Below are 27,737 nucleotides of genomic sequence, written 5' to 3' on the forward strand. Positions count from 1 at the left end.
TGCTCCTTCAAATGTGTTCTAGACTGAATATAAGTGAACTACTTACTTGCAGATTCTGAGTAGTAGCCATAACCACCTAAGATGATGCTACATCCCTACATTTATGCCTTTTAAGGCCATGCATTAGAGGCAACCTTTTGAGTCTTGACTAGTTAAGATTTAGTTTTTAACTGTCACTTTCAGTGAAGATACAGGATTTTGCTGTGTTTTCAAAGTCAACACACATCAAGAGCACACTCGATGACAGAGAAGTAACCCTCTTCTACACATAGGAAGCTATAAAACAAATTTCTTTTATATCTAGAAGCATGGGAAAAATATCATGAGTATTATCTTCTATTTAAACTTATTAGCCTCTTCTACAAAGGTCCTGAAGAGATTATAAAACAATCTTTTAAAAATGACTGACAAAACCTGGCCAGTACATCTACACAATCTTTTAAGCACACATACATGTGAAGTAAGGCTATTTAGTACATGCAGACTGCAGCAATTTCACCGAATTTGCCCAAATTCTACACTTGTTCTAATTGGGCAATTTTTAAAAGACACATATTATCTTTAAAACAAGCTGTGCTTAGATCTTTAAACAACCTAATGATTATAATCTCAAGTCAATCGTTCATTTATTAAATTAAATTTATACTAAAGTGATCATGGTAAAAAGGTTATCCTCCTTTAAACCAGATTTAAGTCATAAAATTGTCACAGAACTCCATGTGGCAAAGGACCTTCCTTCATTTCACTTTGAATTACTTCCCATTTCTATTTGATCAAATAAACCAAAAATTTCACTGAGGAAGTAGAGCATCCAACAGTTTGTAAAACTGATGAAACTGCCCTCTTTCAAGAAAAGCCCTTTAGTGGATACAAGTCAAGCTCTCATTTAAACTGGTTTACTAAAAAGGTGTCAGTCTTCTTCTTTTCTAGCTCCACTCATGAGCTAGCTCAGAACTGTATCTTTGAGCTAAGTTTCTAAAGATGGTGATGCTAAGAACAGCAAATAAGGATAGGTCACTTTTGATAATGACACACAAATTAAACTTTCAAAACATGTGCATAGCTTTATTCATCTACTTAGACCTAACCTTTTCATGGAGCTTCAGCAAAATTCTAGTGTGCAAAATGCATTTCTAAAACGTAATGCAAGCAAAGCTTTTCACATTTACACTGCAGGAAATACAGAGAAACTAACAAGTCACATTAGGGAGAGTTCAGATCTTTTTTTTAATGACAAGAATTGCACAGTTCATTATTTTGAGACAATTGTTGCAGACATAAGTATTTAAAATTTTCTAGGCAAGGTGCTTTAACAATAAAAAACTTGTTGAAAGAGCCAATAACTTGGATCATAGCTCACATAGAATTCCAAATTAAAGCGGACTCCATTATCTCCCTAGATTTTGCAAACAATGCTTTTTATAACACTTTTTTAAACAACACTAAAGGAAACAGCAAGCTAAAATTTTTTTCAAAGCACACAAGAAATGGTGTCATCACATTACTTGAAGAAGGTGCTGAGAGGGAAGGGAAAGGAAGTGAAGAATCCTTTTACTATTTCCCACTACAGAACAGCCACTAACGGACTACAAACGAAAAGAAACAACAAAAAAGTAAATTAAATCATTTCCCCAGTTTATAAAATAGTTCCAGTTTGTGACAAGATCTGTAACTTTAAACAGAGAGCACCAGTGGGCGATAGAATGAGCATTTCATACTGCATAAAAATTAGTGAGGTGGTAAGAACCATTAACTATCTCAGGCATTACTACATGGCCTTTCCAATGTTTATTTTTTTAATATACATGCAAGGCACATTGATATAAAAATAGATCTCTGGCCAACAAATATATTAAATAAGCAAATTAAAATTTTGGCTTTGCATTATTGGCAACATCAAAATATAACCAGATAGCTTTGGACCACGTATCTTTCTCATACTTCACCCCATTTGGTGTTTTCTTCCTCCATTATTTTGGGTTCAATCTCCTTAAAGTTTGGGTATGTGCTTGAGAAATGACTTTCCTCTTGTTAAGTAGCATTCCTACTATATTTAACTTTGCTAAGTAAAAATATACTAGAGAAGCAGAATAGTTGAAATTGATTCGATTAAAATAAATCTGATTGGCTTAGGGTAGCACTATTTCTTCTGTATACAAACAAAAAAATAAGTCCCCAGCTTATATAAGTAGACAATTGTTTTCTTCCTAAAATAGATTAGCAACAAACCAAGGATACCACTCGCATTAAGCCATTCTTCCCAGCTCCTTTTTTTGAGGCAGAGAGGAATTAATAAAAACAAAACTAAGATTTAAAAATTTTTCAGTAGTAGAAGACATTTTAAGGCCAAAAAGTATACTAACAGAATTTTTAATTTCCTAAGTTATTGTCCTTGATAGGCCAATACCATAAAGTTATTTGTACTGATTCCCTCCCAAAGAGAATTTTTAATTCACTCACTTTTGTTAGTGGCTGTGCTACAGGAAATGTATCAAAGCAACCAATAAATGTATGGTATATAGTAATGTAAAAAGTGCATCACATTCTTGATTTTCAGTTTCTCATAGCAGCAGCAGGATTAATCTAAGACAGAAAAGTTGTATTTTCATCCTAAAAATGCAACAATATCTAATGAATTATCTTCAAGATCATGAAAGAATCCTCTTCTATAGAGGATAAATGAAAGCGTAATAATAAACAGGGGCAAACTAAAGGCATCCATTCATATTTACAGATTAAAACCTTGTTTGTTAACACAAATCTTTACATCTAGCAAAAGAAGTATTTCAAGAATAAAGCAGACATTGCTAAAACAGTATCCATTTTTGGAGCCTTGTTTAGCACCTGAGGAAAAAGGATAAATGGAAAGCTATATAATTTACCTCAAGTTCGTTTGTTGGTCTGTAGAATAAAACTTCGATATACAACAAAAGTGAAACTGAAATGAAAAATGTCTGTAGCTATTTTAATAAGGCTGTAGAAAAGGGTTACTGCATTGGAAAAATGTTTGTAGCTATTTTAATAAGGCTGTAGAAAAGGGATACTGCAGTATTATAAAATGGCTTTAGAACTGTGGACATAAACAAAATTGTATGGTAAAATAGGGAAGTCCGAATCAACAATCCCATCACAATCCCATCATGTGAGGATAGCTGTTCCATAGGTTTCTAGCTCATAACTGCTATTTGACACTCCTAGTAATGCAAAATCAACATACCACTCATGTTTCACTGGGTGCTTTGATTATGCAGACAATTTAAAACACTATTTATTCATAAGACCTTTCTTGAGCAGCAAAACCGTGTGAAATTTAAAACTCATTAAAGCAGTTTTTTGAGTGGAGCCAATGATTCATCATTCTTTAAATTAACTCAGGTGTATATCTGGTTCTCATACATCTGAACAGATTTAAATATATTTAAAAAGAAATTTGAAATGATACTCAAAGCCCACCTTTTATCATAAAGGAATCCTGGTACTATCCATTAATTCCATTAATAAAAATAGCATCAGCATTAAGGATAACCTATGTGTCTCTGCAAACTTAGGGCAGCTATTATACTTTTAGTCGTGTCCTTTGCTGCATTCCTTTAAACAAATATGAATACTTTTTTGGGGTGAGATAACAATCCTACTCTTTCAAAATCCAGCAGTTAAGTAGAACCTAATAAAAGACAATGCCTGACTAGAATCTACCTCAACTTAGTATAGCATCAACATACCTCATCACAAAAACTATTGTCCAAAATATGTATTTGTCCCACTTATATGGTCTGTTTTGCACAGTTAGCATAGGTTTATACAAGAGGGATCATGTGTTATTTGAGAATATGGTCCAGTGGTATAACTATATTCATAATCCCTGGAAATGAGACTTAATTTCTCTAAATAAGAAAGCCGTGAAAGAATGACTCCCTCTTATTTAGCAGAATTTAAAATCAAGTAAAGTTCTCTCACGGATTTCATAAGCCTGTGGCCATTTGGTACATGACATACAACTTCACACTAAAAGGCTTTTTCATGTTTAAAAAAGTTTACAACGAAAGGTAAACTATTTGATGCCTCTGACTGGGTTAGCAACAAACCTAACGACCAAGTATGAAACTACTGCTGCCATGTAATGTTTTGTGAATAAACATATCTTGTATAATGGACAACACTCATAACTGAGATTTGTTATATTTTCCCTAAAAACTGTTATTTGAAAAAACAATGCAGCACTTTTTTTCCTTAATAAAGTTTTTGCAGATTCTGAGTGATGACTAGGTAAGCAGATGATTAAGGAGAACAGCAAAATTCTAAAATGGAGAGAACCTCTCCAGCCATTTATTTCGAGGGGGAAAAAAACTGGCATTAACAAATTCTTAGTTATTATCTATCCCCTCCTAGAAAGCAGAGGAAGAAGGATTAAAACTACAGATGCTGTAAATACACTTTATGTGAAAGTTCATTACTAGGAGGTCAGGGGAAAGGCTATGCAATTAACTACAGTTCAGCAAAGTGGGAGTGAATAGCGAGAAAGATAAATACACCCTGTCTTTTGTGGGGAAGGGAAATTATTCAAGACATCTACAAGAGTGGTATGTGACACAGAAGCCTACAATTAAGACAAATTTAAAAAGAAATCTTCACCCATAATTAGTATCTTCATAGCTATTAAAAAAATAGGTCATGATTTCATTCTTAGTGCCATTTTTCAAATACTACCCTTTAAAAAGGATTAAAACCACCTGACTTTATTCTGTGTAATGAAAACAAATGGCACAAAATAAATACAAGTTCATTCTTTGAATACTAATATAATGTCTTACACACATTCATTTACTAATTTTTAATATCTCCTTTCCCTCACACACAAGCACTCCACACACACACAGACACACACCTTTTTCAGTCTTTATAATGGAGGGATGTTAAAAATCCCCTCGACTGTATTTGGTTTATGCTACAGTACTAATACTCTGAGTTGAAGGAAAATTCTTTATACCAAACAATAACACATTAATGTTATTTAAATGTGCTAAATTAATCACAGCTGAAGTTTAGAAGCTTACACAAAAATAATCAGAAAACAGATCAACTCTTAAGATTTTTTTTTAATAAGTGCTCTGTAAGGAATTGTGTGAGGACCTAAGGAGAAAGATTGCGACAAGTAGGGAGTTAAGTGTTACCAAACAGCACAAAAAAAAATATCTGTCCCAAAGTCCTGCTTGTACCTAGGCAATTAAATCCATTAACCCAATGCCCCCAAAATACTGACAGTTAATATTATGGGGCACTGGGTTCCCAGAAGGTTAAGAGACATTCCTAATTCTATACCTCTAACCATATAATCAAGGAAATTTCGGTGGAGAAATCAAAGTGAAATGTTGCATTGTTTCAGTTAAAAGTGAGACTCTCAAAAACCTTTGGACAGAGAAGGGATACATTCTCTTTTTGGCTTCTCTAAACATGGAGGCCTGAGGAATATGGAAGGGAAGTAGAAAAGCAACAACAGCTTTCGAGATAGTTTGTAAGTGTTGATTTAAAAGCCCAAGTCAGATGGGGCTGGGTTTTTTTTGTTTTGTTGTTGTTGTTCTTCCTTTTTAAATATATAGTCATTCAACCTCTGTATGTCACAAACCCAGAAAGTTTCTTGTGAGTTGTGAGACAGAAGAGCTTTAAAACTCCAGGAAAGCAGAATGGACATTTAAAAAAAGGATGGGGCACAAGAGTAGGGGTGGGGTTGGAATCTGGCCCTAAGGCGACAAGTGGTTACACAAGGCAATTGAACACACAGCAGAACTTTAAAACCTATAAAACAAACTGGAGCCTTTTTTTTCCTTTAATCAACCTTATATCTTTTTTTTTTTAACTTTTTGAAAATTTTTATTTAAAAAAAAAAAACACAAAAACACAGACTTCTTTCACTTCAGTATGTGGTATGTTGCATTTTCCAGTTTGTTCAATGCTTTAAAGCTCAAGGATGCCTCTGCTTTCAATTGTACATGGGCCTGAAGCATCCTAGCTTTTGGCAAGCAGGCAGGAGACTCAACAAAAATCAAAATAGGAACAAGGCAGACTAAATGCAGGGCACATCTGTAAACATATTATACATTTGAAAATTACAATATCAGTAAAAGTGATACAGTTTACAGGTGAAATGAAACTATCTGGAACTGGCCTACCACAAGTTTCTGAACCTGGACTGATACAATAAGTTATTTTTTATATATATATATATATATTATGTATAAAAAATTTTGTTTACATCAAGTGGAATTGGCAATCCATGCTTATACTTTTAAAATCTAAGCAGGGCAGAAATCCAGACGATAAAGATGTTTTCTCTATTCTATGTTGAGTCCAACAGCTTCCTTCACAAACTACTTGTTAAAAGCCTCAAATAGTCAACAAAACAAGAAAACTCATCCATACTACAGTCGCTCAAAACCGGACATTTCTTAAGCAAAGGGGTTGAGCAAAAGTAGTTACTTTCTCCCCAAATACCCCAGGGGATCCAGTCTACTTTTATTAGAAGACTACACCTCTCTATATAAATGCCCAGCTATTTTAACCTGTATTTGACATACATGGATATACTAATTTCTGTGTGTGTGATGTGACGCTATTTCAGGCCAGAGAACTTGTTTTTATGCCACTAACATCACCCAATCTTAAATTGGACCCTTCATTTCTTCACACACACAATAAACTTATTTTAGCATGCTATATACAAGCTGCAGTGCAACAGGATGGCAATGTGATGATGATACAGGGCTAATGCTCTTCTCTGCCCAAAAGAAAATTTCCAGAATTTCACATTATTTTCCTTAAAAAAACCATTTTGCTCTAGTTATAAAATATATTTATTAAGATATAATTAGAAGCTAATAAGCTCAGAAGTATAGTTTGCATGAAAACACACCTTCTATAGGCAGGGTTTATTACCTCCTCACTGGCTAAAAACATGAAAAATTTTTATCATTTTCATGGAATTTTTTCTTCCCCTTTTAGGTATTTCTGAGAAATTAAAAGAGAATTTACAGAAAGGTACAGAAGTTTCTCTTCAGATGTTTGATGAAAAACAATGAAAACAGCACATTTAGTGTTAGTGACAGAGCAAATCTGGAGCACCTACAGTTGAAAAGCAGAATATATTTTTGCTCCCACTTATACATTAAAATATGGGCACAGGAGTATTTTTCCATATGAAATTTCTAAAGCCAATTGTTTGTTCTGTAACTTTTCTTTAAATGACACTCATGGATTCTTCACTTGTTAAAGTCAACGTGTAACCAAAGCCAACTGAACTATGTATCACCAACTATTCCAGAATTGTAGAACTTCAATGCCCTCCCCCATCCCCACCCCACAAAAAATAAAAGAAAATATTTCCCCAATACCCCACAGAGGCTGCTTAACTCCTGGCAAGACATGCAAATCATATTCGCTAAAAAAATACACCCCTGCAAACTTCAAGGCATTTATCCAGCATTCTTGCAGGGCTCAAAGTATAACCAAAACATCAAGGGAGGAGTGGGGGAAAATGTTGAATCATTCTGGGTTCCCCCTGATTAGTGTATCACTTTAGTCACAGAACAAGATACAGAGATCTTAAGTGGATTTGCCTTTCCAGTGGGTCATTTGTTGCCCAAGTTGATGACAGCAGGAACTTTAGAACCACGCTTGTTAACAAGTCTGTATTCATTAACCGCTTGCATTCACACTTAAAAACAAAAATTAACAAAAGGAAAAAGAAAAACAACTATTCAGTACCGGAGATTAAATAACCATGTGTAGTCTCTTGAAATAAATTTGATTCCTTAAGAAGTCTAATTACTTTCAGTTGCCTTTTTTTAAATAACTATATATATATATGTATATATATATATGTATATATTATCCTGTGATTCTACTTATGGTTCCTCTGCTGCGTTGAAGATCTAGGAGCATAAAAGCCTTGTGTCCCCCATGAACGGTGGCTCTAATGCTGCAGGAAGGTTACAAATAGGCAGTCTGGTCCTTCATTGATCTGGACTATCCATGGCTTCATTGTAAGTGATTATCCTTTTGGGATCTGGAGAAAAGGTTAAAAAATAAATACATAAATAAAAATAAGGTCTAAAATTCCCAAATATCCATGATCCAATAACAAATCTCAAATAACCATCATTTAACCTGAATGAAAATACAATTTAAAGACCATTTCTTCTTTGTATTAACAAATGTGTGATCCACTTTTCTCAACCCAATAGTTCAGAATCCCAAAAGACTCCTAGCAACAGGGTCCTCTAGCCAATGAGGACTCCTAGAGATTAGAGAGCTTAGTTAACAAGGGTTTTTGTGTTTTTCCTGATCATAATAATACATTTGAAAAAAGAGACCAAAAAAAAAGATTAAATCATCCAATACTAAAACAAACACTTGGATTTATTTTTTGTTCTTCTCAGCAAAATGAAGTCGAATTTTATTTTAACCAATGTAGACTGCCTAGTAAGGAACTGCTCAAGTAACACCTATCACCAAAAACTTCAGGTTAATTTGGCAAAACTACCAGTTCAGTCCTAATCATGACTTAGGTTCTTCCTTCTTCCTAATTTCCTATAGCACCACCAGCCTTTATTCTCAGAAACAGAAGACCATGGTTCTCCTGGGTTCAAAGTATAAAACAGAGTATGTCTGGGCAAAGACTCCAGTGTTCTCCTAAATTCATATTATTTTTAGCTGTATGCTCCCCTATTCTCAAGAGGCAATTTTATTCCATACTATTGCTACTGATAAGTAGATAACAAGAACTTTTTAAAGTGTACATGCTTTAATAAAAAATAGGCAATCAATAAAACATGTCACCTAATGGAAATATATAAAGGCCTAAAAATAATAATGAAGAACTCAAGCTCACCTAAGCCTGAGAGTCAATCTAATTTAATCCAGAGATAATATCTTTTCAAGGACTACAAGAGCCATCTACTAGCAACCTGCCATGAAGATAATGCTCATTCTTAAATAGTAGCCATTTTACAGTAAAAACAAAGGTCTACTTTTGCAGGATATATTTTCCAGTTTACCTTTCTTTCATGTGTTTGAACAAAAAAGGTACACAGAAAGCAACTCAAAATAATTTAAGAGCTTGCTAGTTACCATCAAGCCACAGCTGTTAGACAAAAAAAAAAGATCTGGCTTAAGAACAAGAACAAGTTGGAAGGAGGAGCAATGTTGGGAAATCGAGGAACCCTACATTCTAGTCCTGCCAGTTTCTAGTTTACATAGTAACCTCTCTGGGCCTCAGTTTCCTCATTTGTAAAATAAGATAGAAGAGAGTTTATAACATTCTTCAAGTTCTAAAATTCTAGGAATTTCACATTCATCCGAGATTCAATCATGTTACTGAACAAAGCAGATGGGAAGTGAGATAGTCGATTACATAGTTCTGAAAGCCCAAATCTCTTAGTGACTAGTTCTCCAAACCAAAACTCTCACTTTGTTGCAGGTATTTCACAACTACATTTTAATATATTTGGAAAGAAGGCACACAATAATTAGGATAACCCAATATCAATTTTTTGAAAATTCTAAATAATCCAAATGTGGATTATCCAGTTCCTCTGCCCTCCTGCTATTCACATCTTGTTTATGGGGGTGGGGTGTATGTGTGAAGGAAGTTAATTTGCTATTCTTTAGGTTTTTCAGAATATACAGCCCTAATAAGGTTTCTAAAACAGCTAATATTTTTTTGAACTGTGAATTTCAGTTCTTAGGCAACCTCTCATCTACCAAATATAAAGACCAGCCATAAGTGGAAACACTTATGTTGATTTCCTAGATGAAAAAATATATGGTCTTACTTTCATAATCAGGGGCAAAAGAAAATGTTCATGTTCTTCATCTAGCAGATAAAGACTACTTTCATACATTCTTTTCACTGACAGTGTTTGTTGTTACCCATCCTTAGCAGTCCTGGTATGGTAGGTAGTGCTTTTTGACTGCAGTTATTAAACAACTCAAAAGACAAAGTCTACTTATTTGGCAGGCCACTATTCACATTATTCCCACACAAAAATAATGTACAGTAATTAGTGATTAATACTAACATTTCAGGTAACCTAACCATTCTTACCTTGCTTCTGCAAATTCCAAACAGATTCCATTTCTGCAAAGGAAAAAGAAAAGATTATTTTATACACTAAATTTTATAGAGCAAAGTTTAAAGCTATGCTTTTCACTTTAAGTTTAAAAACTTACACGAAATAGCACAGTTCTATAAAGCTCAGACAAAACAATTCGTATTTTCATATAATTTTTAAAAATGTCATTCAGATTGCCTTAAGTGTTGATGACACAAAGTCAATTACTATCTGAAATCAAATTGCCAAGAGAACAGTTTTGTCTACATGAATAGTAAAGGTATTCAGAGGCATGATATAGATAAAATAATATTTAATAGCTCAGTTATTAAAAAAAGACCAAGTATTTTTGGGTAACGAGGTACCCAAGTCTTCTGAATGAAGCATTCATCAAATTTGATTATGCTTGATGCTTAAAATGCCTTATTAAAAGTTTACTTAACACTGCAATATAGGCAAATGGTTCTGTTCTTCAAACCACACCTACTCTTATTTCAACCCATAAGGTCAAAATGCTTATCCATTTATTAATAACACACAATCCTCATTTGCTCCAATTCCATTCAAATGTGATGATCTACAATGTGTTTACTTCAGTATCTTCCAATAAGGGAAATATGTAAATAACCAAACTATAGTAACATATAGAAAGCAGGCAAGAAAAACTACCTGGAAGCATACTAGAAAGCTTCACAGAAGGGATATTCGAAGTCCTGATGAGTAAGACAGTAGATGACTATTACACCACAAGAACCTAAGAATTGGACCTTGAAAGGAAATACTCTGAGGATATTAATGTAAACAAAAACCATTTAGTAATAGGAATGAGTTATACTAACACTGAGAATAAGAAATCTTCCTGTGGCCATACAATTACCATTTTGAAAAGATAAAAAGGTGACTTTAACTAGATTTTGTGTAATTGTTTTCTATGTTTATCAGCAACCAATTACAGTTAAGAAAAACGAAACCAGAGCTCATTAAGATAGGCTATATCTGGACATGGGTTATAGTTAAGGTACAACATAATCCCTCCCTGAGGCTAAAAAAAATAAAAATAAAAAATAGATATATAGATCTAAAATTATTACTTTTTTGTTTTATGTGTATGGATGAGGTTAGGGACCAGAAAAATTACTTTCTTTGCCCAACTACCCGCCTTCCCCACTCCACGCCTCCATCAAACTCGCTTGTAAAAAGCTGCTAAATTTTGAAAATTTGTTGGAATTGGATATTTGGAGCAATAGATTAATTATTCAAAATGATCAAAGTTAATTATCCAGATAAAATTCCATTAAAGGTATCAAAGCAATTCTGCAATTAAACAATTAGATGGAATGGGCTTTAAAATGCTGGACAGATGCCTATCCATCCACAAAAGGGAAGGAAAATTCCTTTTTCCTAGAAGGTCTAAGGGGAGAGAATTGTAATCAATCTACTTTGGAAAAAAAGAAGATATACCAGGAAGGGAATTCTAGTCATGGTGCTCATATTTATCACCCTAAAATAATTTACACAATCTGGAATAGCTGAAATAGTCATTAGAGCTGTTACCTTAAAAATTTCTGTTATCTCAGAATGGCTTATTTTAAGAAAACCAAAGATAAGCCTTTCGTTGGTTGACCTAACTGCAAAAATCATCCAACACACTAACATTTTTTCTTTTAGAGAAGTACAGGAATCTCACATTTTGCAACAAATAAATTCCTGAGTTCTGTATACATAGATTACTTGATGCTCATTATTTTAAGTTTGCTTAATGCAAAGATAAAGCTATATTTACTTGTATGTTGTTAAAAAAAAAAGTAATCAAACTTTTCATTTTAGCCCACCTATGCTATAGCATTTCCTTTTTTCTTCCCCACTACAATCTCGACCTGCCCCTAGTCCTATTTTTTTTTTTGGGGGGGGCGGGTAGGGTGGACAATACTCAAGAGTCACAGTAGCAACCATACTACTTTCCCAAAAACTTAGGTTGTGCCTCGGTATCCACAAGGGATTGGTCCCAGGACCACCCGCGGATGCCAAAATTCACAGATGCTCAAGTCCCCTACATAAAATGTCACAACACAGATCAATACACAGTCAGCCCTTCGCATCTGTAGACACTTAACTGTGGACAGAAAACAGTACAGGTATTTATTGAAAAAAATTCACATATAAGTGGTTCTGTGCAGTTCAAACCCATGTTGTTGAAGGGTTAACTGTATTTGCCAACCCCAATTTCTTTAATGGACTGAAGACATATCCTTAGCTTAAACTAGAACATTTAGCTTTAGGTTTTACTCTAATACCATAGATTTTAAATGATTTCTGATAAGAAAGTTTTATTATTCTCAAATATGGGCTCCAAAGTAGTAAATCTGATCATGACTCTTAAGAAAAGGGAAGTATGACTTAGTTAAAAAACTAGCCATGGGCCAGCCTATTTTGTACCCCAAAAATAAATCAGCATTATCTACAATGCAATAAACACAAATTCTCTTCCTGTTATTTAATATCAACTACTTCTGCAACTAGTAGCAACTTGATTTCCATGACTAGAATTTAAAAGTTTTCATGAAACACAAAGTTGAAATAAGAAGGGGAAATAGAAAGTTTGCATGATTACATGCCATGCTCAAACAGCCCTACTAAGACTGGAGAGAACATGTGAAAATAGTGAATTACATTTTGCCCTCTTTTAAGCTATGAAGTCTCGATTCAAATTCTAAAAATGAAATGGGTTACTTTGGGTAATTTTGTTTTAATTATCATGAGAAGCTGAACATATGAATAGTATAAATAAGGGTACAGAAGGCATATTCAACTATACAAAAATCATAACATAGTAATTAACCTTTTTACTTTAATACTGGCCTCTTCTACACACACATACACACACACACACAGTCTTTAAATCTCTCAGTTTAAGATGGATCACAGCATCCAATTATACAGATAATTATTGAAAAATGGCCACAGGGCTAAACCTGCTAACTCTAAGTAAAGGTTTCCGCTCTCAAGATACACCAAAGTAGGCAATTTGTTAAAATTTGGTAATTCAGATCACCATTAAATTTTACTGTATCAAAATTTTCAAATATTTAGTTATGCCTCTCTCTCCACCAAATGAAGAAAATTTAATATTCAATTGCTAAAGCAGACTACTTTCTACATAGCTCTTTATCATAATGTTTCCTATTGTTAATGGCCAATTACCTGCAAGTTCTTAATCCTAAATAGATTAAAAAGTAATATTTACAGGCTTTTGTATACAAAGCAGAATCAACTCATGAGTAATTGCCAACAAAGACCCTATGGCTCACAAAGCCTAAAATATTTACTATCTGCTCCTTTATACAAAAAGTTTGCTGACTCATGTGTTAGTAGTCAAATAGTTTAAGGCTGAAAGTCACAAAGATTTAGAAAAATGCTCTTCTGCTATACAGAGGATGGAGCACAAAGGCATATATAAAGAAAAGTTTATTATTTAATCATATAGGTGAAGGGAAGCCACTGAAGAAATCTAAGGTTAGGTACTAAATATTAGTAATGATTCCTTGAGGCAACTGAAGAGAATGGATGAAATGACAATACAAAGAGCCCAGTATGTTACTGTAAAAGTAAAATTAGGAGTTGTATTAGAGATGGAAAAGAAAAACATGGAGATGTTGGAGACAGGACTCATATAACCTAATGATAAGGGGTATATGTTAATTCACTGAGAGGGAAGGCAGGAAAGAGCAGATTTTGAACAAAAATGAATTCAATTTTATATACATATAATTGGAATGATACAGAAAATAAGTGCTCTGAATTCAGAGTAAAAGGAGTTTGAGTGTTAAGCTTAATACACAGCGATAAAATTGGATGAAATTACCCAGAAGAGTTTGAGTAGCATGAAAAGGAAACTAAAGAAACACTATCATTTGAGGAAAAGAGAATGATACCAGAAAGGTTATATATTGAAGATGTATAAAGCAAGAGAGTGTGTAGAATTAAAGAAATGCAAAACTAGAGAATTTAGGGAGGGAGTGTTCGACTACAGCAAACACAAAGTTAAGACACTTGTAAATTCTCAGTCACCTATCCCTTTTTCTCTAGCCCAATGCTATTGCCATGGTTCAAGGAATGGTATCTTTTATAAACATTTCTGTAGTTGTCTTTTAACTGGCCTCTTTTGCCATTAATTGAACTTTACTTTGTCTTCTAAACACACCACGGTTATTATTCTCTTCTTTTACAAATACAAATTTGAAAGTGACCACAATGTTCAAAACATTTTAGTGAATTCTCACTGCCTACATGGAGATTGGATCTGTTTGTCTTGCATAAAACTTATTTCTAGCATTTGACACAGTCGTTGGTACATCAATAAATAAACAAGATGACTAAGTTAAAGAGTTTTAACCTTGCCGCACCATTCATCTTCCTTGAAACAAACTGAGTAACTGGCAATCTTCGAACACTATTCCATTTCCTCTACCTAAAATATTCGGACTCTCTGTACAATAAGTAAGCCAACTTCCACTTGTTTCACCTTAGAGGTTTCTCTCTGTTCTAACTGCATTTTACATATTTTATGTTTTTCTACAGAGCTTTCACACTAGTAATATATTTCTTTCCATTTATGTTTTCCTATTAGAGTTCCCCAATGACATGAACCCTCTCTTTTCATCTACTTATCACCAATGCTTCGCACAATGAATAAACACTGATTTGAATGGACAGCTCATAAATCAGTTGGGACTATAAGTAAATAATATTAGGTAGAACCCATATGAAACTGCTGATACTCAACCTTTTGACCTACAAAAACAGCAATTTCATATGGTCCAAACAAATAGATTCATCGTTTAATTCTAAAATCCATTGAAGAAAAAGACTTAAGCTAAGAAGGTTAAAGTCAAGTAGAGGCTTATTATTATTATGCCTTTAAAATTAAATAGAGCATTTAAAAATCATTTAAAATTTTCAAACATTGTAAAAAGCACATAATGGCTCCCTTCACCTTCCCCCCCAAAATCACATCAAATAGAAGGCCAACCAAGCCGACTCCCACAATTGAGAACCCCCAGATCAATTTACCACTAATATGCCTTCTAACCCTTTAAGCCATTTTATTTCAAACTCGGTAAAATTCAGCTGGAATGGTGACTTTTTTTTTAATGATTTTATTTTACTTTATTTAAATTTTTAAATTTATTTTTTACGGTGACATTGGTTAACAAAATCCAGTAAGTTTCACCTGTACTGAAATGGTGACATTTTTAAATTCTGGGATCCCCCCAATTCCACTCTCTAATGCAGATCAGCCTATCTTTGGATGATTACTGGCTATCCCAAAACCATGTTTTGCTATTCTGATATGCACTTTTTCAAGCAGTCCATTGTACTTATGCTTTTCAAAGTAATTTCTTTGTAAAATCAGAAAAATTTCCCTACCCTTCTTTTGCTTATTGACTGTACACACAGAGAAATGCAGTACATTTTCAAGCAAACTTGATTAAGGTAGTTAGAAGTCACTGCCTTTCAGCAGATGCTTAACAAACGGTTCAGTTTATCAATTTCAATTCTATAGTCCCAATTTGGAGCTACACCAAACCAGACTAAAAAGAGTTGTCTGGACCACCTCTAAATACACACAGTAAAAATTCAGAGCCCAAGGAGTTTGTTTTTGGTTTTGTTTTTTGCTCATTTCTACTGCTATACTTATTCTAATCTAGTTTACTTTTAAAGGTAAAATAACCACAAATTGAAGTTGCTTGGGATGAAACTGCTACTACAAAATGATAGTAATAGACAATTTGTTTTTACAGCATGGGTAGTTACTTCTCTCACTCTCAGTTCTTAAGCTAATAAAATCTGGGGGTTAAATTTTAGCTTCTGCAAATTCCTGATAAGTTTCCTTTCAGACTAATACCAAAATAAATTCATTATAATTATACTCATAAAGCAGACTTAATGAGAAATCAAGCACCCAGTATAGATGCTAAAATGGCAAATCACTGGGGAAAGGAAGGATCTTCTACTGTTACTTATCTCTACACATCTCATTTCATACAGGGGGGAAAAAAAACCTTTTCCAAATCTAAGAACTTTTAACTAGGGCTGAAACCAAAGTCAAATCTGCAGGTACCTTTAATAAGATTATTAGAAAGACAACTGTGAGAAATCATAGAGCAATTGCAATAAAATGCAGTGAAGGTGAAAATACTTATTAAAAATAAATAATACATTCACATGACTGCAAATACAAAAGGGAAAAATCTTTGTTATTTCTCTGCCTGGACTATTCTGATTTTAACTGATCTTCCACTTTTAGTCATCAGAAAAATGGCTTCCAATCTGCCCTACGAATTGGTGCTACATTAATCTACCCGAACACAGATCTACAAGTCAATTGCTTAATGCCAACTCAATTTTTAAAGCACTTGAGTACAATCGGATATAATGGATTTTATAAAATCAGGAAACCCAGGCTTAAAAGTGACAAATGAGCTGTGAGAAGAGGGTCATCAGCCCAGATAATGAAACAGTCCTAGAGAATTTAAGTGTCTTATCCAAGACCAAACAACAATTAAGTGGCAAAAGAGCTGGAATTCAAACTGAGGTCTTATCCCAAAGCTTGTGCTCTGAAACACCACCAAACTTTGCCTCTATTTTTGAAAGCTAGACAAATGCAAGGAAGGTCTGAAGAAACCATGCAGCTTCTGACTTGGTCTATTAAAATGCTGTCTTTGGAAATTTTGTACACTGACATCCACCTTGTGAAAAGCTCAGGTTAGCCACTTGAAGAAAGAGAGAAGGCTGGCCAACACCCAAGTGTTCTAGCCATCCCAGCCATTAGACACCTGAGTAAAAGAAGCCATCTTGAATATTTAACCAAATCGATATTGAACTTTTAGATGAAATAAGTTCTAGACAACATTTGGTGGCTGTAACTGCATGAGTGATCCCAGCTGAGCCCACTAAATCCACAGAACCATGAAAACCATAAATTGTTTTAAGCCAACAAATTTTGAAGAAGTTATGCAACATAATCAGAATGATTTTAACTTGATCCCTTGATTAAGACAATGTCTTCCTGGTTTCTTCATTCTAGTTACTATTTTTACTTTAAAACTGATAATTTGTGAGGAGACATTTAAGAACTTATTAATGTCCTTTTCTTCATCAAACTTTTAGCTACTAGTTTTAGTAAGCTAGAATCAAATGTTACTGTGATGGTTGCAAAATGTGGATTAAAAAACTTAATTTAAAAAAGTAACATACGATTTGCCCAAGTACAGAAACTGGGGATAGCAGCATTAAAACCCGTCTTCTGTCAGTTTAAAGTACTTTCACTCCACCAGCCTATTTCCTTAATATTCAGTGACTCCCCCAACCTCCAGACTAAAATTAAAAACCTCCATGACCTGGCGGCAACTTACCCTTCTTCTTTTTTATATCCCCTCAGCACATCCAAAGTGGATCCCTTCCAATGTTTACATTTATTCATGATTCTCCAACTTTTCTATTCTTATATTCCTCTCCTTTGCATTTCCATAAGTCAAAAATGTTTCCCATCTATCAACACCCGGTTTAAAGGCTGCTGCTTTCCACGAAAACATACCATGCACTTACTCGTTTCCACTTTTACTCCATTCAATTCTCTCTCCCCACAGTGAGTTAATTTTATACAATAGCCTAGGGTTGCCTCAGGGATATTTTACACTAGATAACTTTCACATTGACTCACTCTGACCATCAAGGATTAAATCTCAATTCATCTCCCCTGAATCAATATGTGCTGGGTAAAATTTACCATATTGTTATTTTTTAATGAATATTCCAAAATGATAGCTTTTAAAGGCTTGATATTCAGTGAAATATTTAAATTAGCCAGGCAAGATAAATCAACCTGATTTAAATTAACACGGACCAAAATGCACAACTCACATCAATCTACCTTATTTCAACAAACTCAGCTTCAAAAATCTGACCATTTCAAAACTAAAGATTCACCTTAGAAAATTAGAATTTAGTGTTATAAGCTTACGACAACAAATCAAAGAATTCCACTAAACTAAGAACTGAGTAACTGCTTTGAAAGAGACAAGTTATATGTCCTGGGCATGTGCATTAAAAGCTATCCTCTAACAGACTCAAAGTATCGACTAGCAAAATGTTATAATACCTAAAAAAGAAAGCATGAAGGTGGGCAGGTGAAACAAGAATGATATTTTTAAATGCTCAAGCTAGATGCTGAGTACACTGGGGTTCATTATATTACTGGCTCCATTTTGTGTATACTTAAAATTTTTTCATAATCAATTTAAAAAGATATCACTTTATTAAAGCTTTGCCTCTTAAGTGTCACTTTAAATAAACGAAAAGATCTATCTCTTACCTTAAATACTGGTACTGCTATGTAATGGTACTATATGCCCCAATATATCACGGATTAGCAGTCTTATTTCTTTAAAGTTAGTAGCATTATATCGAAAGCTAAAAGAAAAATCCCAAGAACCAGAACCTCCATCAATCCCTTATTTATGTCTCAACATACCTTCATTTCATATGCTCCATTGTACTGAGCATTCAGATTTTTTTTTTTTATCTCTGCAGCACTTCAAAAGCTCCAAGTATTGTTTAAACTAAAAGATGCACCATTCCAACTGAACTGACATAAAGCACCCTCCTACCTATAACTTCCAAATAAAGTTGCTGAAGGGCTTATTTTTGAAGTTAGGAGATATGCATAGACCTTCCAATTCTAAGGCTAACTTTAACTCACTAAGAGAGTACTTCTGAACATTTAAAGACTACATTAAAAGACCAAAAAAATAATATAGGTGCTCTTTTATAAATGATATTCCAATAAGCCCAAGTGATTTACTTCTTTTAGAGTTTAACTTAAAAAATAAAAAAAAGGCAAGCCTTCACTTATGAACAAGATCTGCAGATCTTCAAAAGGTTGTGTTTTAAAACAAATTCAAATGATTTAAAGGACCACTCTACATTTGGCAGGAATTCAAAGAATCTGCCATTTTGGGACCTAACTGAATTGAATATTACCTATTACTCTAAGGGGAAAAACAATCTATACCAATTTAACTTCAATAATGTTCAACTACAAAACTCAAACTAATATACCTTACTAAAGCAAACCTTTCAGTAACACCACCATAAATAAATAAAACTGCATCCATGTAGGGGCATTTAGTTTATCTAAATACCACTGATTTCATACTTAGCCTATCGATAGGGAAAATGCATACAGAAAGAATACCTAGAAATAGGAGTTAATACTCCAATTTTAAAAGGTCTACAATTCTCCATAATAAAAATCACACATAAAACCACCAACTACCCACCAAATGGAACAACCTGTCCCAGAATTTTCTGCAAGTTGTGGGAGAACTTAACATAATCAGATGTCTTCTCAGGCTCACACAATGACCACTAGCACATAATTCATTGGTAATTTTTCAAGTAATAGTCTCTAAAAGGAAAATAACACCAAAAACACCCAACTTCCCTGACAGAATTCAATTTATAATGAACCACATCTTAAGAAACTAAGCATTTCTTTTTTTGCCCTAATTTTTCTAAAAACATTCAGCTCCTGGTTAACTCATGTTTACTTCCAAAGAGCAGAGATGGAGAAAAGTGAAGACAGGTAATTTTATCTGCCAAGATTTCTATTCCTAAACTCCCATAAGACAATTCTACTTACTCCCATTTTTTTTTTTTTTAAGAAAAATAGAAAAAGGACATCTGTTTATTTCAGTCTTACAGTTTGCAGATAAAAAAGGAATACAGACTAGGTAGTATGCTTAAAAGGCACATAAGTAGCTTTGTTACTGATCTCTAAGGCAGTGATTCTTCCAAGGAGCATATGGTAATTACCTCACCTCCACAATGCATGCTGATCCTACCTACATGTAGTAGCAAGTGATTGCCTGAATGAGCCACTGTTAAACATGGGAATGTGCATGAAACTAATATAATATGGTATGTCAACAGTAATTGGAAAATAAATTTTAAAAAAATTTTTAAATGGGAATGTGGAGTATATATTAGGAGTGTGCAGGCATGCCTGGGGTATACATTTCTATTGGGGTATTGGGGGGATCAAAGTGGAAGATTGAAAACCACTGTTCTCAAAACCACAGAGGTTTATAAGTATCATTCATTAAATCCCATTAGCTTCATGAATTTAAATCAGTTTATGCCATACAGTAAATTTTAATGACAAATAAACCACATTCTAAAGAAGTTATTGCTGACATGGAACTTGAAAGATACCTGGTTCCTTTTTAATATGCACTTTGGGGCTATGAGAAGTATAGCCTCCCAAGAGCCTGGTCCTTACAATGCTAATTGTGCTTGCCATTGTAGTTTGTCTAAATTATTTTCTAGTTACCATCTGGCATCCATTTTTCCTTCTTATTAAGAGAAAAAAACAGTTTGACACTATCTTTTTGGCCTCCCCTCCTTAGAAACACTGCTCCTACTCATTTTAAGCAAAGTGAAACTATTAAGTGAGCTCACAAATAAAGAAGCATTATGATAAAAAAAAGCAAAGGAGAAAGGCATATCTGTTAAAAGAAAAATTTTTGAAAGAACTTTTAAGAATGTTCAAGAGAAAATGTAACACTCCTTTAGGGACCTCTCCACCTCCACCTCTACCCCTTTATTCTTTGAACCAGGCACATCAATTATACTTCTCTGTATAAAAAGAAATGCTTTCAAGTTGGAAAAGTGAACATTCTTTCTAAATTTTAACTGTACTATTTCCATAGACCCCGAATTAGTTTATCAGTTGCTTATTCACATTATTATTCTCAACTAAGCTCTGAAATTCTTAAAGAAATTTCATAATAATTTCCAAATTTCACCCTTAATAGCTAATAAATGCATAAAAAAAGAAATCTTTGTATAGGAAACAAATGAGTTACCTTTAGTGTGATATACAATAGCAGCCCTCAGGTCAAAAGAACCCCAGCTATCATCCCTTTCTAGGCCTCTCTGGTATCTCTGTTCTTTGGCGGAGCCTAACAAAGTGTTCGTAGGAGATGCCAGAGGATTTTGATTTTCTATCTCGTAGTCCTTTGAGAGAAACACTAAAGCACCTTGACTACTGGTGTCTGCTTTTTGCAGGTCACCTATATGACTGGGTTCCAAGGATAAGGCTCCACTCTCACTAGTAGTCCCAGATTTTAGAATGCTACCCAGAACTTGAGGACTAGTCCGTTTTTCCAGCTCATATGCCTTGGGAAACACAGGATGCTCAGTTCCTGAGGGGATTATTTCAGCACCCTGTGAAACCAAAGTGGCAGGATATTCCCCTTGAAATGTCACCTCCATCACTTTATCTGATGACTTCCCAGTAACAGTCTCAGGGCCAGCACTGGGTTCATTTATAAATGATAAACCCCACTGATTCTGGAAGATATCCCCCAGGTTTTGCTGATCTGTCTGAGAGGGTAGATCCACTTGTGCTGTGCTCAACAGCACAGCTTGCATATTTGAAGGGTAGATAAAAAGGCTAGACTTAATTTGTTCAACAGCTGCTGAAGTCAGACTCATGTCCTGGAGAACTGAATCAGTCCCAGAAGAGGTGGGTGTTAGCGTATTAGCAGCAGTAGTTAGCAGTGGCTGACCCCCTGGAGAATACACACTTGCATCAGTCCCTGCTAAAACAGGTCCATTAGAAAAGCTGGCTGAAGTAACAGATTTCAGCGCTGACATAGGGACCTGGGATAACCGACTTGAAGATTGGGTCTGAGTTTCCCCAACAGATGACGAAGAGGATGAAGATGAAGATGGTGACACAGAAGAGTTCTGTACAGTTTTGTTGAGGTTTTCCTTAACTTTGCTTGCATAACTTATTTTAGGAACTATTTTAGCACTGCTATTGTCTACTGGAAAAACTGGAGGTGGTTTAAATAGGGTCCATGAGTCCTCTTTGGAGGCAACAGCAGAAGTATGCTTTCCTTTGGGCCGGTCATCAAATTTTTTGCTGCTCACGCCAGGTTTAACATCAGAACTTTTCCGCAGCATATCACCCACAGAAGGTTTTCCTCGACTTGTTCCTCCAGGCCCAGTTTCATACTTCCAAATGGGCTTTGAACCATCTACTCGATTTCCCTTTTGTTCACTATAGTCAGGCTTGAAAGTTTCAAGTCCCTGTTTTAAGGTTGGGACACTGGTCTCTTGTTGCATTATTTTGTCCTGCACTAAATTAAGGTTTTCACAACCCTTGGCACTATTGCGCCTAGCTTTCCTTTTTTTAGGAGTGGTATATCCGCTCTCAGATCCACTACCATCATTATCTGCTCCTTTGCCCATATAACCATTAGTAATATAGCCAGAATTATTTGTTACAACACCATTTGGAATTGCTACAGCATCACTCTTATCTACAGACTGGTTCTCTCCAGATTTATTTTCATAAGACTTTCCATTCTTTTTGTCCATACTGTTCTTCTGAATGAAATTCCTGGTTTTAATTCCTGCTTTCCCAAAGGTGCTGGTCTTTACAGTCTGCTTCGGATTAGTGTCTACAACTTGTTGGTTGCCATTGAGGACCCTGGAAATTGGGCTGGTAGCTTCATCAGAACCCAGGTTCTTTAAAGATACTTCTCTTTCTCCAGCATTACCATTTAGTTCACCATAGCCTAGGAAGGAAAAAAAAGTTTTTTAAAATTACAGTATGTGCATTACATTACAGTAGTACCTAACATTTAAGCACTGTTTATTTACTGTGTGCTGGACACTATGCTATGAGCTTTAGCTTTATGTTATTACTTCATAGTTCTATAAGAAGACGACATTTGTTAACCCCATTTTACAGATTAGGAAGTCAACTAAGCAATAAACAGAACTAAGCAGGGATTCAAACCAAAGTCCAAGTTCAAAAAGAACATGACCTCTTAAGCAGCATGCCATAATACATCTTGTCTAATGGAATCAACCTTCTCATCATTCTCACATGGCTGTTATAAAATTTTCCTTACAATTAAGAACAGAGCTACTCTCTGGGAAAAATCAAGTTATATTGATAAAGGAATTTTAAGTATTACAGGGAAAATAAAGATTCCATTTCTATGAAACCATAAGTGGCTGGTGGTGACCATAAGCAATTGATATTGCATTCTGCCAACCAAAAATCTAACAACTGTGAACTTTTTGATATAGTTAATTTTGACGTTTCCCAATTAGATCATAGTACAAAACCAAAACACTTATGTACCAATGTGTCTAACTCATAAGATGTATTTTCTTCATTTTACATTTAGGTAAACAGACTCAGAGAAATAAAATAACTTGCCCAAGTTACAAAGTGAGAGAACTGGAAATCTGAACTCCAGTCTATCTGGAACATGGGTCCCTATCACTGTCATACTGCCTACCCAAATGATGCAGTAAGAAAATATTTACCAGTAAAACTACAATGAAAGGTAACTTATTTTAGAGTGTCACTGTATTCAAAACCTTCAACTTCCATAAACAATTTATTACTATAGGCGCTTCAACTGAGTCAACCACCTTTCCCATTTCCTTACTAGTAAAATAGTGATATTAGTTATCTACTTTTCTATGAAATGCTCCCCAAACATCTTGAAGTTAACTCGTTAGAAACACATACACAATAGGATACACATACATGCATGTGTGCACACACACGTTTAAAGCAGTTTTTCAGGGGAAGGAGGATCCAAAATACCAAGTAATTTGCCTTTGTCACTTTCATTCATTCTCTTGGGCCTTTAGCCTGTGAAGGTTAAAAGGCACATGAGCTTGTATATTGTTTTGACATTTTAATTTCCAATATAATAAATATGAATATATAGCCCACATTAAAAGCTCCTTGCATATTTTAAAAGTAGAAGAAATACTAAAAAAAAGTTTGAAAATCATTGTTTTAGAATAACTTGTGGAATAGAACATAATTTGGGAAGATTCGCAACGGGGTTTACTATAATTTTAAGTCATTCTACATCAGAGAAATAGGTGGGAACACATTTTGTAAAAGCTCTTAACTTCTGTAGAGTTACATTTTAGTTTTTTCACTGCTGAAAAAGCTATCATAAGCCAATCAAGTCAAACTTTTGGTGAAAAAATTCTAACCATGAAACAGTAAAGAAGAGATTACTGCTTAGGATCTTTGCTAAAATTTTCTTTTCTTTAGAAACACAGAAAGTTCCAATATAAAGGCTCTCAATATTTTTAATAGATATCTAAGTTTACCCGTATATAGCTCTAGATTAAAGAGAACTACATATACCATTTAACATGTTAACAGGCTAAACAAAGGTCTGTACCCTTGGGACCATTTGTCAACTTTCCACATCTCGAAGGTAAGCAAGCAGTTTCAAACCCCCCCAAAATTCAATGTCCCAACTAAGTTGGACCAAAGCCAAGACTTTTTTGAGTGAGAAAATTACTCCTAAAATTACTAACATATAGTGGCTGATATCAGAAGTGACCAATTTAAACAGTTTAGAAGCCACCATACTTCTACCCCCAAGTTTTAATGACAAAAACATTTTCTCATTCAATTATATAAAAATTTTACCAGGGTAACCTTGTTGGTATGCAAAAAGTCTGCGAGAGACATTTTTTAAAAACTCAAGTATTTAAGAAAAATATAAACACTATAGAATTACTTGAGAGAAATCAAAAGACTCCTAGTGCCTTTATCATTTAGGGTTTCCATGCTAAAGCATCTAACTCTACTTCAAATGGGCCCAGCAAAATTTAAGTCCTGATAAATCTAGCTTTTGAATTAGAAACTGAATGAAATTGCTGAACACATTTGGCGCTCTCTTGCGCCCTCCTCTGGGTAAAGAAAAACTGTTCTTTATAGGTTTATGGGTAATGGGTCATAAGGCCCCACCTCAACATACCGCAGATCCATTTTTTAAACCCTCACAAGTTTTCTTGGTAAATTAGCATTATGCATGTTGAGGTAACAGTACTGTGAGCAGGCCACACATGAAAAACTCTCAGCTTAAATTGTTTATGTTCTCTCAAAATTGCTATAAGCCCAGTTTCTCCTCTTTGTCCTCTCCTGGGGTTAAGACATACTAATTTGAAGGATGCCACCTTTAATGATTCAGGGGCATATTAATACCTGACGGATAAAAGAAAATTTCCAACCTGCCTTATATTCCAAGCAATCATAAGATCTTCTCACCTTTTGAGAATGATGTAACGTTAAAAACTAGTGTTGTACATTTCTAAGTTTTTAAAGTGTCCCAAATCCTTAGGATTAAGCACTGAACACGTCTATATGTTCATTTCTACTGCACACTATCCCCCAAAATGGAAGGTTTGACATTCCAATTTCAGTCTTCAAGTCACATTAAATCTACAATAGAAAAGCAGGGGTTTTTTCCTCTCAGTAACTGCTTTTATCACACTTGACATGCTGGGTTTAACATTCATTTTACCATTCCCTTCATTTCTCTTCCGTGTACAAAGAACCCTTATTTTTTAAAAAATCTGCCTGGCTACAAACGTCTAAGTTCATTTCTTCTCAAATGTTTTCTAAAATGACTTTTACCTTCAACTTAACATTTGTTAAAAACAAGAGTTTGGGGATCAATATCGATTTGAAAATGAGAAAACATCTTTCAACATGGGGGAAAAAAGCCTCATCCGAAGCAAGATGGTAGGTGAACTAACCTCATGGATGAGCCACCTCGGTTCACCCTTAAGGACAAGAAATAGGGGTCAAAAAAACTCACCCTCTCCCCCATCCAATCAAATCTCTCTCCTCAAAAACAGTACCCAAGCCTAGAAGGTAAATGTTGGGGGGTGAGGGGAGAAGCGGGAGGAACAAGCTTTTTTCTTGGAAAAAATGAGCCGCTAGAAGGGCCCAAGTGAAAGCCGAGAGCCAGAATCGTGAGCGAACCTGGCAGGAGATGAGGTTCCTGTGGCAGAGAAACTCGTGACCGGGGAGCCCGGTTCCCGCTGGGTACCCCACCCGGCCTTCAGGCACCGCCTCTACCCAAAATGTGCCCCCCCACCTCAGCCCTTCTTGCCCCCGAGGAGCGCCGTGGACGCCGCCCGCGGTCCGCGGCCTCCTTCTCCCTCGGCTCCGCTTCGAGGCCGGCTCCCGGCCTGGACCGCCCGCGCCTATCGCCGCACCCGGGAGCGGGAAACGCGGCGGTCGGCGCGCGGGGCACGAAGCAGGCCGCTCCCCTCGTGGCCGCTTCCCTCCCCCACCCCAACCGCCCCCGCCCCTCACCCCAGGGACCCGCCCGGGGCCGCGCGGCCGCCACCGGGTTACACAACCCGGCCGGCGACGGGGGGAGGGGAGGCCGCGGGCCGGCAGCGCCCCCGCAGTGAGGGGGGGCAGGCAAGGAGACCGCCAGTAAGGATCCCAAGCCACCCGGCTCCGAAGCGCTGGGTGCCCCTCGACACCCTTCCCCCTTCGCTCCTCAGTGGGCCGGAGTCGGTGACAGGAATCGGCTTCCAACATGGCGGACAGGAAGCGGCCCCGCGAGGAGGAGAGAACATTCCAGCCGCGCCGGCTCTGGGGGGAGCGGGCCCGGGGCGCCGGCCTCGGGAGGAACCGCAGGGCCAAACTGAGGGGTCCGGTGCCCAAAAGGGCGTCTAAGGGTGGAAATGACACGAGAGACAAGGGTACCAACCACCCCCCCCAGACGGGGAACCCCAAGGCCACAGGTGGGCTTGGGGTGGCGGGTGAGGGAGGACACTTCCTCTACTCTGCCCACCTACCCTCTCCACACTGCTTGCAAAAGGGTCTCGCGACACCACCAGAGTCGGGATTCCCTAGGCCTTACTGAGTTACACCCCGAAGGGTTTGGGGAGGCTAGGTTCACCCCAACTCAGGGCCCCCAAATAAAGGTTCCTCCAGGGCCGGAGGAAGGTAAACGGAATACGAATAAGACTAGACTTCCAAGGTCGACCCCCTGTGTCTCCGTTCAGCCCGAGCAGGGGCCGGGAAGGTCACACTGGCCTGGTTGGGCCTCTCCCATGCTGAGGGGAAGGAGAGGGCGCTGCAAACCCCGCGGCCCAGCCCGAGCTTTGAGAGAATGAAAGGGGGCTTCCCCGCACCCACAGGACACACACAAAACACACACACGCGCGCACACACGCAAGCACCCCGACCCGGTCCGCGCTTTCCAGATCCAGCCCCACCCCCATCCTCCCCCCACCCCCATTCCTCTTCCCACTCGTCCTCCCTCCCAGACCTGTTTCTTCGGCGTTTCCTGGTGCTGCTGGAGGGCGTGTTTCTGCTCATGTTTCAGCGGCTTTGGCTGGGCCTTGGGGCTGCCCTCGGCTCCATGCTGCAGGTATTGGTGAGGCTGCTGGTGATGGTGGTGGTGATGGTGGTTGTGGCTGTGGTTGTAGTAATAATAATGGTGGTGGTGGTGCGGCGGCTGCTGCTGCTGCTGCTGCTGCTGGGGATGATGGTGCGGATGGTGGTGGCTGTGATGGTGCTGAGGCTGTGGCTGGCCGGGCTTCTCCTCCATTGAAAGCGGCTGGGACTCCCTGGCTGAGGCTGCGGGCTGCTGCACCGTCAGGATCTGAGACTGCTTCTTCAGGCTCACTCAGTATATCTGAGCGCGTCTCGCCAGCGCACTGGTTAACCCAGCGATTCTGCGAGATTGGCAGCGACACTGC

At 36.6% G+C, this 27,737-nt stretch overlaps 1 protein-coding gene across 1 annotated transcript; it reads right to left on the bottom strand.

The window, feature by feature from the left end:
- Window positions 1–1,038: 1,038 nt before the first annotated feature.
- NUFIP2 (nuclear FMR1 interacting protein 2) lies at window positions 1,039–27,684 on the bottom strand. Its single transcript, XM_039886538.1, has 5 exons — window positions 27,208–27,684; window positions 25,875–26,702; window positions 21,035–22,756; window positions 10,100–10,132; window positions 1,039–8,059 (listed from the first exon to the last, which is right to left on the bottom strand). The coding sequence occupies exons 1-5, from the start codon at window positions 27,584–27,586 to the stop codon at window positions 8,007–8,009; spliced, it is 3,015 nt and encodes a 1,004-aa protein (XP_039742472.1). The 5' UTR covers window positions 27,587–27,684; the 3' UTR covers window positions 1,039–8,006.
- Between the last annotated feature and the right edge of the window lie 53 nt (window positions 27,685–27,737).

The sequence above is a fragment of the Pteropus medius genome, unplaced genomic scaffold (assembly GCF_902729225.1).
Source record: "Pteropus medius unplaced genomic scaffold, Ma_sr-lr_union100, whole genome shotgun sequence".
In the NCBI taxonomy this organism is placed as follows: Eukaryota; Metazoa; Chordata; class Mammalia; order Chiroptera; family Pteropodidae; genus Pteropus; species Pteropus medius.